Source organism: Rhinopithecus roxellana, chromosome 8 (assembly GCF_007565055.1).
Source record: "Rhinopithecus roxellana isolate Shanxi Qingling chromosome 8, ASM756505v1, whole genome shotgun sequence".
Lineage (NCBI taxonomy): Eukaryota > Metazoa > Chordata > Mammalia > Primates > Cercopithecidae > Rhinopithecus > Rhinopithecus roxellana.
Genome location: NC_044556.1, coordinates 29,484,641 through 29,496,747, shown reverse-complemented (window position 1 = coordinate 29,496,747; position 12,107 = coordinate 29,484,641). Strand labels below are relative to the sequence as shown.

The 12,107-nt window shown below is 39.3% G+C and overlaps 1 protein-coding gene across 11 annotated transcripts in view; it reads right to left on the bottom strand.

Annotated features, from left to right (window-relative positions):
• NTNG1 (netrin G1) overlaps positions 1–12,107 on the bottom strand; it is a 354,788-nt gene that overhangs the window by 85,788 nt on the left and 256,893 nt on the right. For all 11 annotated transcript variants that reach the window (XM_030937004.1, XM_030937002.1, XM_030937010.1 and 8 more), the window contains exon 4: positions 6,008–6,180. In XM_030937004.1, the coding sequence (XP_030792864.1) occupies positions 6,008–6,180 (173 nt within the window). The remainder of the gene's footprint in view (positions 1–6,007; positions 6,181–12,107) is intronic.

Here is a 12,107-nt window from a genome sequence, read left to right as displayed (position 1 = left end):
TGTATTACCTTTGTAAAAATCCTAAAGATGTTGAATTCCAAATCATATCTGGTCAGATGAGGGACCACAGACCATAGACCAGTGGTTGTACCTGAATAACTTGGTATTCTGGTTTTCAGTACTGGGCCTACAGCTTGGTCATATGCATATGAGGAAGAATCTCTCTTACTGCGCGGACAAAATTAGGGTTCTGAGCCTGAAAGGCTAGTAGTCAAGCCACCCAGGCAGTGAATAACCCTCGGGGAGGCCTGTGAAAACCCACCATCCAATGTACTGTCTAGATGGTTTGATTGGCCATGAGCACCAGTGAGACTTTTTCCCATTAAAGTTCCTCCAAGAACTCAGATGGTCCCTCCTGTAGGAGATTAAAGGCTCTTGTGTTGGAGCTGGTGACCTGTGAAGGCCACATATTCCAGGATATACAAGATCAGTGGGAAGCCAGTGCACATTACAGGGCTATTAGGTTTACTTATCCACTCACAAAAATAATTCCACAAATGGGCCGGGCATGGTGACTCACACCTATAATCCCAGCACTTTGGGAGGCTGAGGTGGGTGGATCACCTGAGGCCAGGAGTTCAAGAGCAGCCTGACCAACATGGTGAAACCCTGTCTCTACTAAAAATACAAAAAATTAGTTGGGTGTGGTGGTGGGCAACTGTAATCCCAGCTACTTGGAAGGCTGAGGTGGGAGAATTGCTTGAACCCGGGAGGCGGAGGTTGTGGTGAGCCAAGATCAAGCCATTGCACTCCAACCTGGGCAACAAGAGCAAAACTCCATCTCAAAAAAAAAAAAAAAAAAAAAAATCCACAAACGTTGATGAAGACCAAGAATAAAACATGGACCTATTATTAAATTTCTCAAATTTGAATTCCTATAATGAGACAGACCTAAGTTTAAATCTTGCTATGTCATACATTAGCTATGGGACTTTGGAACAACTTAACCTTTCTGTGTCTGCATTTCCTTATCTGTAAAATGAGGATAATAATAGTACATATCCCATGGGGATGTTGTGGGGATTTAAACCAATAAAAAACATAAAGTACTTTATGAAGTATAAAAGCCTGTAGTAAACTTAATAAATGGTAGCTATCATTATTATAATAATTTTGGTTAAAGATAGTCGATCAGTTGTAAATCTACACACATTATCAATATTTGAGAGAGAGACAGAAGTCATTGGTTTTGCATACGAGAGTCTAGGTAGGCTTCAATGAGGCATCAAGGAGCAGTCTTGAAAAATGAGCAGAACTTCAATACAAAGTGAAGAGAAAAATGCTTTAGGGGAAAGAAATGAATTTAGTATCTAGCATACTGACTTTGAGATCTTTACTGACAGCTGAAAATTTTTTCTGAATTTATTAGAAAGATTGAAGTTAGAATTGGTTGATTACTACTAAATCAATAATACTAAGATCTAAAATCACAATAATAGGCTAGAATGTCAAGAAAAAATTGTAGACTGAGAACAGGCAGGGATAGGGAATATGGAGATTTAAAAGCCTAATAGAAGGGGAGTCTTTGAAGGCAGAAAAATAAGCAGAGATGAAGGAAGAGAGCAGGTTTAGAGAAAACTGATTTGTTCAAACAGGCATTGAAATGGAGCCTAAATCCCACTGGAGAACAGAGAAAGTCACTCAAATTTAACTTGGTCAGCAGTAGAGTGCAATGTGCAGTCCTCAGGGTCAAGATCTACCTGGATTCAAATCCTCCCTTTAACCCTTTCTAGCTGTGTAAACCTTAAGCAAGATATTTTTCCTCTGAAATCACAATATTCCATGTGTTTAAAATTAAAATAGTAGTATTTGTCTTGTAAGACTATTTTGAGTTTAGAATGGACTAATGTATATAAAGCACTTAGGAAATTGTCTGGATAAAGACACATACATGTGTGCACCTGGGAAGATATAAATTGGTCAATGCAAACTTGATACCAGAGAAAATAATAGAACAATCATCAAATTACTTTTCATCACTCAGAGGACTCCTAGATATTGCGTAACAATTCAAGTTAGATTTATGAACAAATAATGTCAAAGTCAGACCAATTTGATTTTCATTCTTTGAAGAATATTATACCATGTGGGTAAGAGAAAAATAAAAGATTGAATACAGCTGAACTAGCTCAGTTTTCTGTCTATCTCCATGACATTTCTATGGCTAGGCTGCAAGGAACTGTTTAGCTCAGCATTTCCCCATAAGAGTGTTTTACAGAACGTTATTGAATGGTCCATGAAGCAAATAAGTTTGGGAAACATTGGGTAAAACAGGTTGCTTTATTGTAGAACTTTTCAAATGTTTCTATTATAGTAATGTAATATGAATAGTCAGTATAGTGTACAGCATTTTTCAGACTTATCTGGCCATGGAGTGCTTTTATGGGTCATAGAATATAGCCAGAGAAGGAGAGGTATAGGTATGATATTATCTTTGCTGAAGTTATGATTCCTACATAGTGATTATTAAGTTTTTAGTATCTATATATAGAAAAACACGTGTTATTCCATATGGATCAGAGTTTAAAGAGTTATTTAATACTTTTATTCATGAGCTGGACAATGGGGAATCAAGAGAATCATAATTAAGCACGAAGTTGGACAGAACTGCTATTACTTGGAAGACAGAAATAAAATTCAAAGGACATCCAAAATAGAATTCTATCAAAAAGAAATGAAGATCAATAAGGAGAAGAAAAATGTCTTTTCTATAAAACATAAGCTTTGTAGAAAAAGAAAGAAAAGATTTTGATATACATGTGCATGGCATTAAAAGTCCAAGAAAACACACTGGTCTTGAATAAAAGCATGATGAATAAAAATATCACAAAAGTTTTTCTGCCTCTGTTAAGTTTATTGTCATGAAAAGCATAGGGAAATGTGGTGTGTCTTACAGACCGGGGTGACTATATTTTAGAGTGTTGGCCTTCTGCACACTTCTGCTTAGCTCTGCATGTTTCATACAACAGTGGTCTTGAACTGCTCTAGAATATAGGACCTCCAAAGCCAAATGACTCTCAGCAAGGTCCCATCTAGGGTATCCCTGAGTGGTGGGCTGAGTGTCTTGGGGGAGAATCTTGTCATTCCCTGATTTAATGAAGACCTCCTAGTTGTTTTGTTAAAACTTGTGAAGGTGAGCAGAAACTGATCATCCTATTTGAAAAGTATCCTGGTTGCTTGAGATTCTGCTAAATCTAGAGATTATCCAGGATGAGTGGCATTTCTAGGTCCCTGAAGAGTTGATTTTGAGGGACCGGAAGTTGTAACTTTTGTGTTCTTATGTTAGGTAGTGATATATCCTAAGTATCCCTCACAGATAACTGACTTGTAATGTACCCACTAGAGTCATGTGAGTGTGTGTGTGTGTGTGTGTGTACCTGTATGTATATGTGTAAGAAAAAGCCAATATGAAGTGAGAATCACAAAACTGCTGAAGGTCCTGTGCTTGACTGGGAGTACCACACTAATGAATTAGAGGACTTCCAGAGCAGGCAACCAGCTAAAGGACATGAAAACATTAGCACATAAGAATTGAAGTTGATAATGTTTAACCTGGGGAAGAAATAAAGCCAGGGTCAATATACTTCTTTTACTACTTAAAAAGAAAAAAAAAAAGGTTCGATAAGAAATAACTCTTATACCAGTTAAAACTGTCCAACAATGGACAAGACTGTCTTATGAAAAAAACTAAAAATCAATTATTTTTTGAATGCTTATTTTGTGACAGGCGTTAGGCTAAACACATTACATGTGTTAGCTTAGTCAACCGTCTAAAAATCCACATGAGGTAATAACTGTTATTATCCTCACATTAGAGATGGGAAACAGTGTTGGAGAGGTTAGCTTACTTTTTCAAGGTCACATAGCTAGTAAATGGAGAAACTGGGATTCCACCCTGGAGTCTGCGCACTAAACTACTAAATTGCTTACTTCCATCCTCAGATGCTTTAAAGCACAGTCTGAGGTGTCAGAGATTTAGTCAAAGGGGTTATTCCCATTGCAAGACTGGACCACTGCAGATCTGCAGAAAGTTTCTAAAATCCTGCATCTAATTTCTGCCATACTGATGACTGGAATATTGAATTTAACCCCTTTGGACACTGGGTCCATCCATCACCTGTCTATTTTAACATCAATGAGGAAAACATCCAAAAAGTCTAGAGAAAACCAGTAAAACTAAGGGGTAGGTGGATAATTGGACGTACAAGGAAAACTGAAACAAGTTTCATTCCTTCGGTCAGAAAGTGACTTGGTGATCTTCAATATGCAAAGGATTTGGGGTATATAAGTCATTTCCATGATGATTACAACAAGAAATCAGTTTCAATGAGAAAGCTTGGATGAAACAAGAAAGCCTTTCCAGTGACAATGTCTTGAAATCAAAACTTGGAAGTACACTTATGGGTAGAAGAACAAGATCATGTTAGAAGCTGATGCCTTCAGCAGCAGCCTTCCCTTGCTGCCTCTCCAGTGGCCTTGGCAAGTTGACCTGCCCTGAGGACGAGCCAGAATCCCAGGAAGTGTTTGTGAACTTCACTCTCTTCCAGCCTTTCCCACTAAAGAAGGAGCAGACATTAAAAAGGAAATCTGAGTCATTTTCACTTTAGGAAAGCTTTAAACTAAATTTGACAACTGTGGTCATAGGAGTTCTTAGGTAGCCAACCACAGGGTACTGCAACAAATAACTTTGCAACATCCCTTCCAAATTCATGAGTCTATGGCCCTCAACAATTGAGGAAAGGCCACAGAGTTTCCATTAATAAAATCACCTTTAAACATCAACATTTCTGCTCAACAGAGTATTAATGTATTAATTTTAGGAGCAAGAAGTCAGTTTTTTTCTTTAACAATGAAAGCAACTGAATACCCTTACAAAGAAGGATTTTTTTAAAACCTTTTGAAGGATTTCTTTCTGTTTCATAGAAATTTTATCATAATTTCATGCCCCCATACTTCATGGCTTGTTACTTGGTCCATTACTCTTACGTTTAACTTGATAAGGTCCTGGTTCCTGTGATATGAGTTCTTAGGTTTGGTTTCTCACAGCTGCTGCTTTGAAGTGCCTGATAACATTCTTACCCTTCTATGGAACCAGTGGCTTCTCAAGTTCTGATTCTCCCGTGCTCACTGTCCTGCTGCTTCTGTTAGTTCGCACTGAATGGGGACATTCTAATCTCCCCCTTTCTCTACTTTTTAAAGAGGGCAAACCTTGGGCTGTTGTAGGTAGTTAATTGGTCCATCCATGGAACTGGGCAAATTATTCAGCAAATAATCATATTTCTCTGTGAGCATGTCAGAACCTGTTGTCCTATGGGGAATCAGGGATTTCAGTGGGGGCACACACGTGGTTTCTATAAACACAGATAATGCTTGCACTCTTTCACATGTGTACAGAAATATTTTTTCTTAATGTGGTCCCCACAGGCCTACAGTCATCCTCTTTATACAAAGAGGGGCCTCTATACACAGGATCCAAAGCAGGTATGTTTCAATTGCTGGAGTTTGGAAACAGCCAAGCTTTTCACAAGACAAAGTTAGGGCCTCCCTAAAACTGTAGTGGGAAAAAAATCTTCTGGACAAAGCATCTCTCAGGATACTGAGTAGGGGAAATGGGGCTATAGACATTCAAATAACTTCTGTAAATTGTTTATGGCTAAAATTAAGTTAGGGTTGACTTTTCAAGGCCTTTGATATTTTAATAGGAAATTAATTTGGGGGAGGAAAAAATCACCCCTGTCTCATCCACTTAGAAAAAAAATTCCTTTTGTGATGTCAAGTATCATTTCCCAACACATTTGATGTGAATGTTAGATGACTGAATTTTAGAGATGATCAGAGTGCTAAAAGATGTCCACGGGAGGTAAGATAGGTACTAAAACTTTCACTGCACTTTAAAGAAGAATGAGACAACTGGTAAGAGGAATAAAATCACAATTGTAAGCAAAATGGAGAGGAACTATCACCTCATTGTGCACAGAATATGCTGTTATCAAGCAAAGTTACTCACAGGTATTTGCAGTGCCTTTGGGGATGGGGAGATAGGAGCCTGGACTCCAAGGTCGGCCCTGATAATTCTTCTTGCATTTCCCACAGTCTGGACCTGTAGTGTTGTGCTCACATTCACATGTCAGTTTGCTGTTGTCATACACACACACAGTGGCATGGAGATTACACTTGCACCTGGGCAGAGGAGAGACAAAGAGTTCATTGTCAGATAAGTTGGTCTCGGTGACCACCGAGGCTTTCCTGATCTGTCTCCGAGGGTTGTGCCTCTCAAACCATGCCGTGCTTGAGTGATACACAGAGGCATTTAGTAAGAGATAGATTTGCAGGCCCAGCCCTCAGAATGGTCCCAAAAAGAGCTGTTTGCAGGGGGCAGGGTTGTTACAGTGCAGTCTGTTCTTAATACTGCACGTTGAGAAAGCCGAGTAGCAGTCAGGTCAGTGGGGGCCTAAGCTCCTGCAAGGTAACTGTGCTCCAAAATCAAGGGGGTTCCCAGGTTCCAAAATACTATCATTTAGGAAAAGGTCTTTTTGTGATATTAACAAATCCATGACAATTTCATCTGGGCTTCCTTTGAGTTTAAAAAACAATGTTATCTTTTTTCTTTAAATAGTTAAGACAATTCTTATTTGTTTACAAAGGAAGATAACCATTAAAATAATTTGCTATTCAGACTTATTCTTAGAAACCCAAGAAATTATAATCAAGTGTTCTCATTCTGCACTCTAAAATGACATTTCCTCAGATCAGAAGAGATTTTCCACCAAGGCCGCTAACAGACCCGAAGGGAGGTGAGACAGTAATCCTCAGACATCCCACTCACAACAAATCGGGGAATCACAAAGCCCTCTCAGAAACAGTCCAAATGACTCTAATAAAAGATGCCTAGAATCCTAAAGGAGAAAAAAAAGAACGCTTCATGTGGCAGTGTCTTGAAGTCATTAGCCAAGGCCTGGCCTTTGCTGCCTATGAATAAAGCCATGATATATGAGAGGCAACAATGGAATATGCAATTTCCACAAAAATGCATCTCAATGCTCGAGGTATCTGACTATAAAATTGCAATGGCTAACCTGGTATTTGTTGAGGCAGTAGAATATAAACTGTATCACACTGAGCACGAACCATATCCTCTGGAAAGGTAAAACCTATGTTGACAGAATGGCCACAACCAGAGGTCAGAATAATGTATGTGAGAAGAGATGGTCCACACATAGCAGAGAACCTGGGCACCCAGGCTGGGACGGGTAGAGAACCAAGATAGGCCAGAATCAGAACCAGAGAGAGAGAGAGAGACTGTGTGTGTGTGTGTGTGTGTGTGTGTGAGAGAGAGAGAGAGAGAGAGAGACTGTGTGTGTGTGTGTGTGTGAGAGAGAGAGAGAGAGAGAGAAAGAGAGAGAGAGAGAGAGAGAGAGACAGAGAGAGAAATCTGGCCTCTTCCAGGAACTAGAACAAAAATATAGAAAATCAAGTTTCATAAAGACCAAAAAATATTATGGTATTTTTTTTTTTCTCTCTTGGGCCAAATGCCATGAACTGGGAAAAAGAACAGAATTCTCTTTCTTAGGTAGGAAAATGAGACTCCTTAACAACCATGTTGGCTTATCTAATGTCTGTATAGCAATGGCCAAGTTTTTCTTTAGTGCATTCATAATCTGTTTGGAATACTGACCCATACTTATGACAAGGAAAAAAACGGAATGGTTAAGACTATTACTGAATGCTATTGGGCTCTCTTTTAACTAAAAGGTGTAGTCCTAAAGCAACCACCATCTACGCAAACCTGTCTGGGAAGACCAAGCTACAGCTTCCTCAGGGGTCTATTACAATGTTTAATACTTCTTGCTACAATCTGTTCTCTGAGTACTTACGAATTATAATAAGCTTGTTCCACTTAGACACATAAATGTCACCTTTGAAAATGAACATTTGTATATTCTTTAAAAAGGTAAGATAAAAAATAATTCAGTTAAATAGGCAATGTTTAATTATGAGCTAGGTCCTATAACAATCTCCTATATGCAGGGAATTACTTGTGCTAGGTTGCTTATTAAAGAATCTTTCTCCTTCCAACATTAACACCTTTATTTATGGGTGTGTTTATATATACGGAGGATGTTTAAAACCTGAGTGATAGAAGCACTGGCTTATACTGATTTACCACCATATCTGGTGTTAAAAATTCCAAATGAGGAAATTGAACAATGTGATCCCAAAGAATATGCTGGTTTCATGCGTGAAGACCGAGAATGCAGGGAGTAATTGTAAATTGGATTATATATCTTGTAACTGTTAATACTTTCATACTTGTAGTCACTCTGAGTTACAGGCAATTTCCATTCTCAGGACATTATATTAGCTGAGAAGATATTCTTTGAATAATAAAAGGAGGTAAAAGGAGAATAGATGAATGTTTAGTCTTATTTTTTCTCAGATTTCTTCCAATTAATGGCTCATTCTCAACTGTCCAAAAGCTTATTTATCATTCAAGGCTCAACTCAATTCATAACCCTTATCTGAAATCCATCCTGACCACTGTACATACCCTGAGCTCTACTCTTCTGATTTCCTTACATGTGTCCGTGTGCTTGGATTGGTTGTTACTAAAGGCTTTTCGTACTTACAAATTTTCTCACTCATTGCACAATTCTCTCCCACCTTAGGGTGTGTGTGTCTGGTCATCTTCTCCAGCTACCTCCTAAGCCCTCTCCCCTCCCTTCTTGAGTTTCCTATACTTGTCACCTCCATTCTCTTATCTCCCACTAACTCAGTCTTTCCAAATGATTACAGCCTCCCTTGCCAAATCACCCACGAACTCCTTGTTGAAAATCCAATGGATACTTTTCCATGCCTTATTTGTTTCCTCAGGGGCTGGGAATCTGGACCATTCCCTTTCCCCTGACACTCTCCCCTCTGGATACCCAAGCTCATTTTCAGGAACCTCTTCTGCCTGTTGGCTACACATGCTGTTCTCTGTGTTCTGGCCCAGCACAGCCAGCACACTCTCTCTGTGCACTCTTATCTAGTCGTCCCTTCGATTTTTGTCTGCACTTCTTAACTTCCTTTATGTTACAAACCTTTTAAAGCAAATTCACATCATCTCCCTGACCCCAAATAAACATATTTAAAGGAATCTCAAAGTGTGAAAACATTTAAGGAGATTTGGAGATTATCTGTTACCCACAGGGGTCAATAGAGCCTCCTCCCTCTGTTACACCACGTGAAGAATATCTAATCAAAATGCTGGTAAGTCTGGCCTCTGTATCTCCATCTCAGATCTCTCCCAGGCTTCAGACTTATTCATCAAAATGCCTCCTGGACAAATCTAACTCAATATGTCCCCAAACTAAACTCTTTGACTTCCCACCTCACCTGTTCTTCCTTCTGTGCTTTCTGTCTTAGTAAATTGTACCATCTTCCACCCAGTTAGTCAAGAATGATGCATCCCTCTCCTTTTCCTACCACATGTAATCTGGCATTACTGAGTCTCTCACCAAGCCCTGAGATTCCTCTTTGCTATGGTTTAGATATTTTGTCCCTTCCAAATCTCATGTTGAAATGTGATCTCCAGTGTTAAGAGAGGGACCTGGTGGGAGGTGTTGGAGTCATGGGGACAGATCTCTCATGAAGGCTTGGTGCCCTCATTGTGGTAACGAATGAGTTCTCATGCCATGAGTTCTTGCAAGATCTGGTGGTTTAAAAGAGTGTGGCACTTCTGCCCCCATTCTTGTTCCTGCTCTTGCCATGTGATATGCCTGCTTCCTCTTTGCCTTCCACCATGAGCGGAAGCTTCCTGAGGCCCTCACCAGAAACTGAGCAGATGCAGGCATCATGCTTCTTGTACACAGGCCACAGAACTGTGAGCCAAAATAAACCTCTTTTCTTTATAAATTACCAAGTCTTAGGTATTCCTTTGTAGCAGTGCAAATGGACTAATGCACTCTTCCTTGATTCTCTTTCAAATCCTTACAGTTCTAGCAACAATCACTTTCTTAGCTGTGATCATCATCTTTGATCTGGTTTATTACAACAACCTCTAAACAGAATTTTGTGCTCCAGGCATGCTCCTCTCTATCCAATCATAACACAATAGTCAAAATTTTTTTTTACACCAATATATTTTGGGTCACTTCTGGAACAGAACCATTGTAAAATTTCCCATTATTTTCAGGATAGAGTCCAAGCTCTGTAACATGGCTTGTAAGTTCTTTTTGCAATGAATCTCTTGCCCCTTTTCCAGCTTCATTTGTACCACTTGTAACTTTTCACTTAGTTCTTCAAACTTTGCCTTCAGGTACTCTTATAAGCTGTTTCTTCTGCCTACAGCATTCTACTCTCCTGTTCCTACCTCTTTGATCAGGATAATTCTTCCCTTCATATATTAAACTGTATGTCAGTGGCTGGCTCCTTTTTGGTATTCAAAAAATATCTGCTGATTAACTATCTGAATGTTTCTATGGTCCACCAGGATGCCTTTTCTGTGTGCTCCTATAACATAAGGCAAGGCTAGTTGCATAATAAAGCCCATACTATCCTTACTGTAGACTGTAGGCTGTATTTTAATTGCTTATTCTGTCATCCTCACTAGAGGATAAGTTCCTGGGAGGCATCAGTCATGTCTGCTTTATTTATTGTAACATCCCTAGTGTGTATTGCTGTTCTTGGACATAATAAGTGCTTGAAAACTTAGATGATTAAGACAAATGATAATAAACAAGTAAGCTTCCTGAAAGCAGGAATGTCATACGCGTGTTCTACTATGTCTAAATTGACAATGGATTAATTAATGAAAAATCAATAGACATTGTACTAAAGTAAACACTCCATGATATGTCTTGAAAACTGCCACATGCCCTCATTGTTGGTTTTCATAACTAATATTACATTGGAGAAAGGAGACTCTATGAAATTTGTGAGATATCATAAACCCTGTTTAATTTCATTTAAACTCCAGGGGATTTATCAGATGACTGAAACCCAAAACAAGAGCTTTGTAAACAATGTTTGAAAGACCTAGGAAAAGAAGACAGCTCAGGGGAGAGAAAAAACAAAGTATTTGCATAGCATAATTATTCTGAAATGTGCCTCTTTTAGCTTCAATGTCTCATGCGAGAATGGCCACCCTGGTCCAGCTGAAGTTGGAGGAGGGGCATTGCTTGAATGTTGGCTAAAACTGTAACTTCACATCTGGTGAAGTTTTGGGTTGTCTTTGCTTAGTCACTGTAACAATTGCTATGCTGGGGCTGAACAGTGCAAGTAGAGGGTATGAGTTCTGTGCAAGAACAGTGCACGTAGAGGACACTGCCTGTGTTTGGAGATGACTCCTGTTCATTTTCCACAGCTCAGTTTATCCTCATCAGCCCCATTCCAATCAGAGGCGAAAACCTGTTATTTAGAGCCCTTGCCAGAGTGGCTCTTCCTCCAATCGGGAAAAAAAAAAAAGATTTCACAACGCTGGGAGATTGCTGTCAATTCCTCGTGCTGTGACCTCCGGCCTCATGATGGGTAGAGGGCCGACTTCTGTGACATCTCACTCTTCTCTGACATATTCATTATCCATTCTCATGGTCATCCAGCTCCCATGTCTATATATCCTGTTGCTTTAGGTGGGGGAGGACTGGACAAATGGAGACCTAAAAGACTCTGCTAGCAGTCACATGTCTGATGTTCTCGAGAGCCAAGTCTATTCACCGATTCTGTTTACACCCACAGAATTCATGCCTAGGCATTGCAGATAGAACTAATTGACCTGCATGTTCCTTGAAGATTTACTTGTGTGCAAGTGACAAATGGCAGACATTGCCAAATAAGGGTGTCACTAAGACAGACTTCAAAAAAAAAAAAAAAAGTGAGCTCTAATCTGTGATGCAAACTTTACGAACGCCAGTGTGTTCTCGCTTTCAACCAGATCTGCACTTCCTGTATTTTAGTGACCAGCTGTCATGAGTCAATTTAATCTTGCTTATAAAAATGCTCCAACATTTAGTTCTGTACCACCTGCCAGTAGGTATGAAAAACCTATACCGTCTGGCTCATTTTTTATTTTTTTATAACTTAATATATCTATTCTGGGAAGTCTGTTATCTGCCGGAATTTCCTGTGAG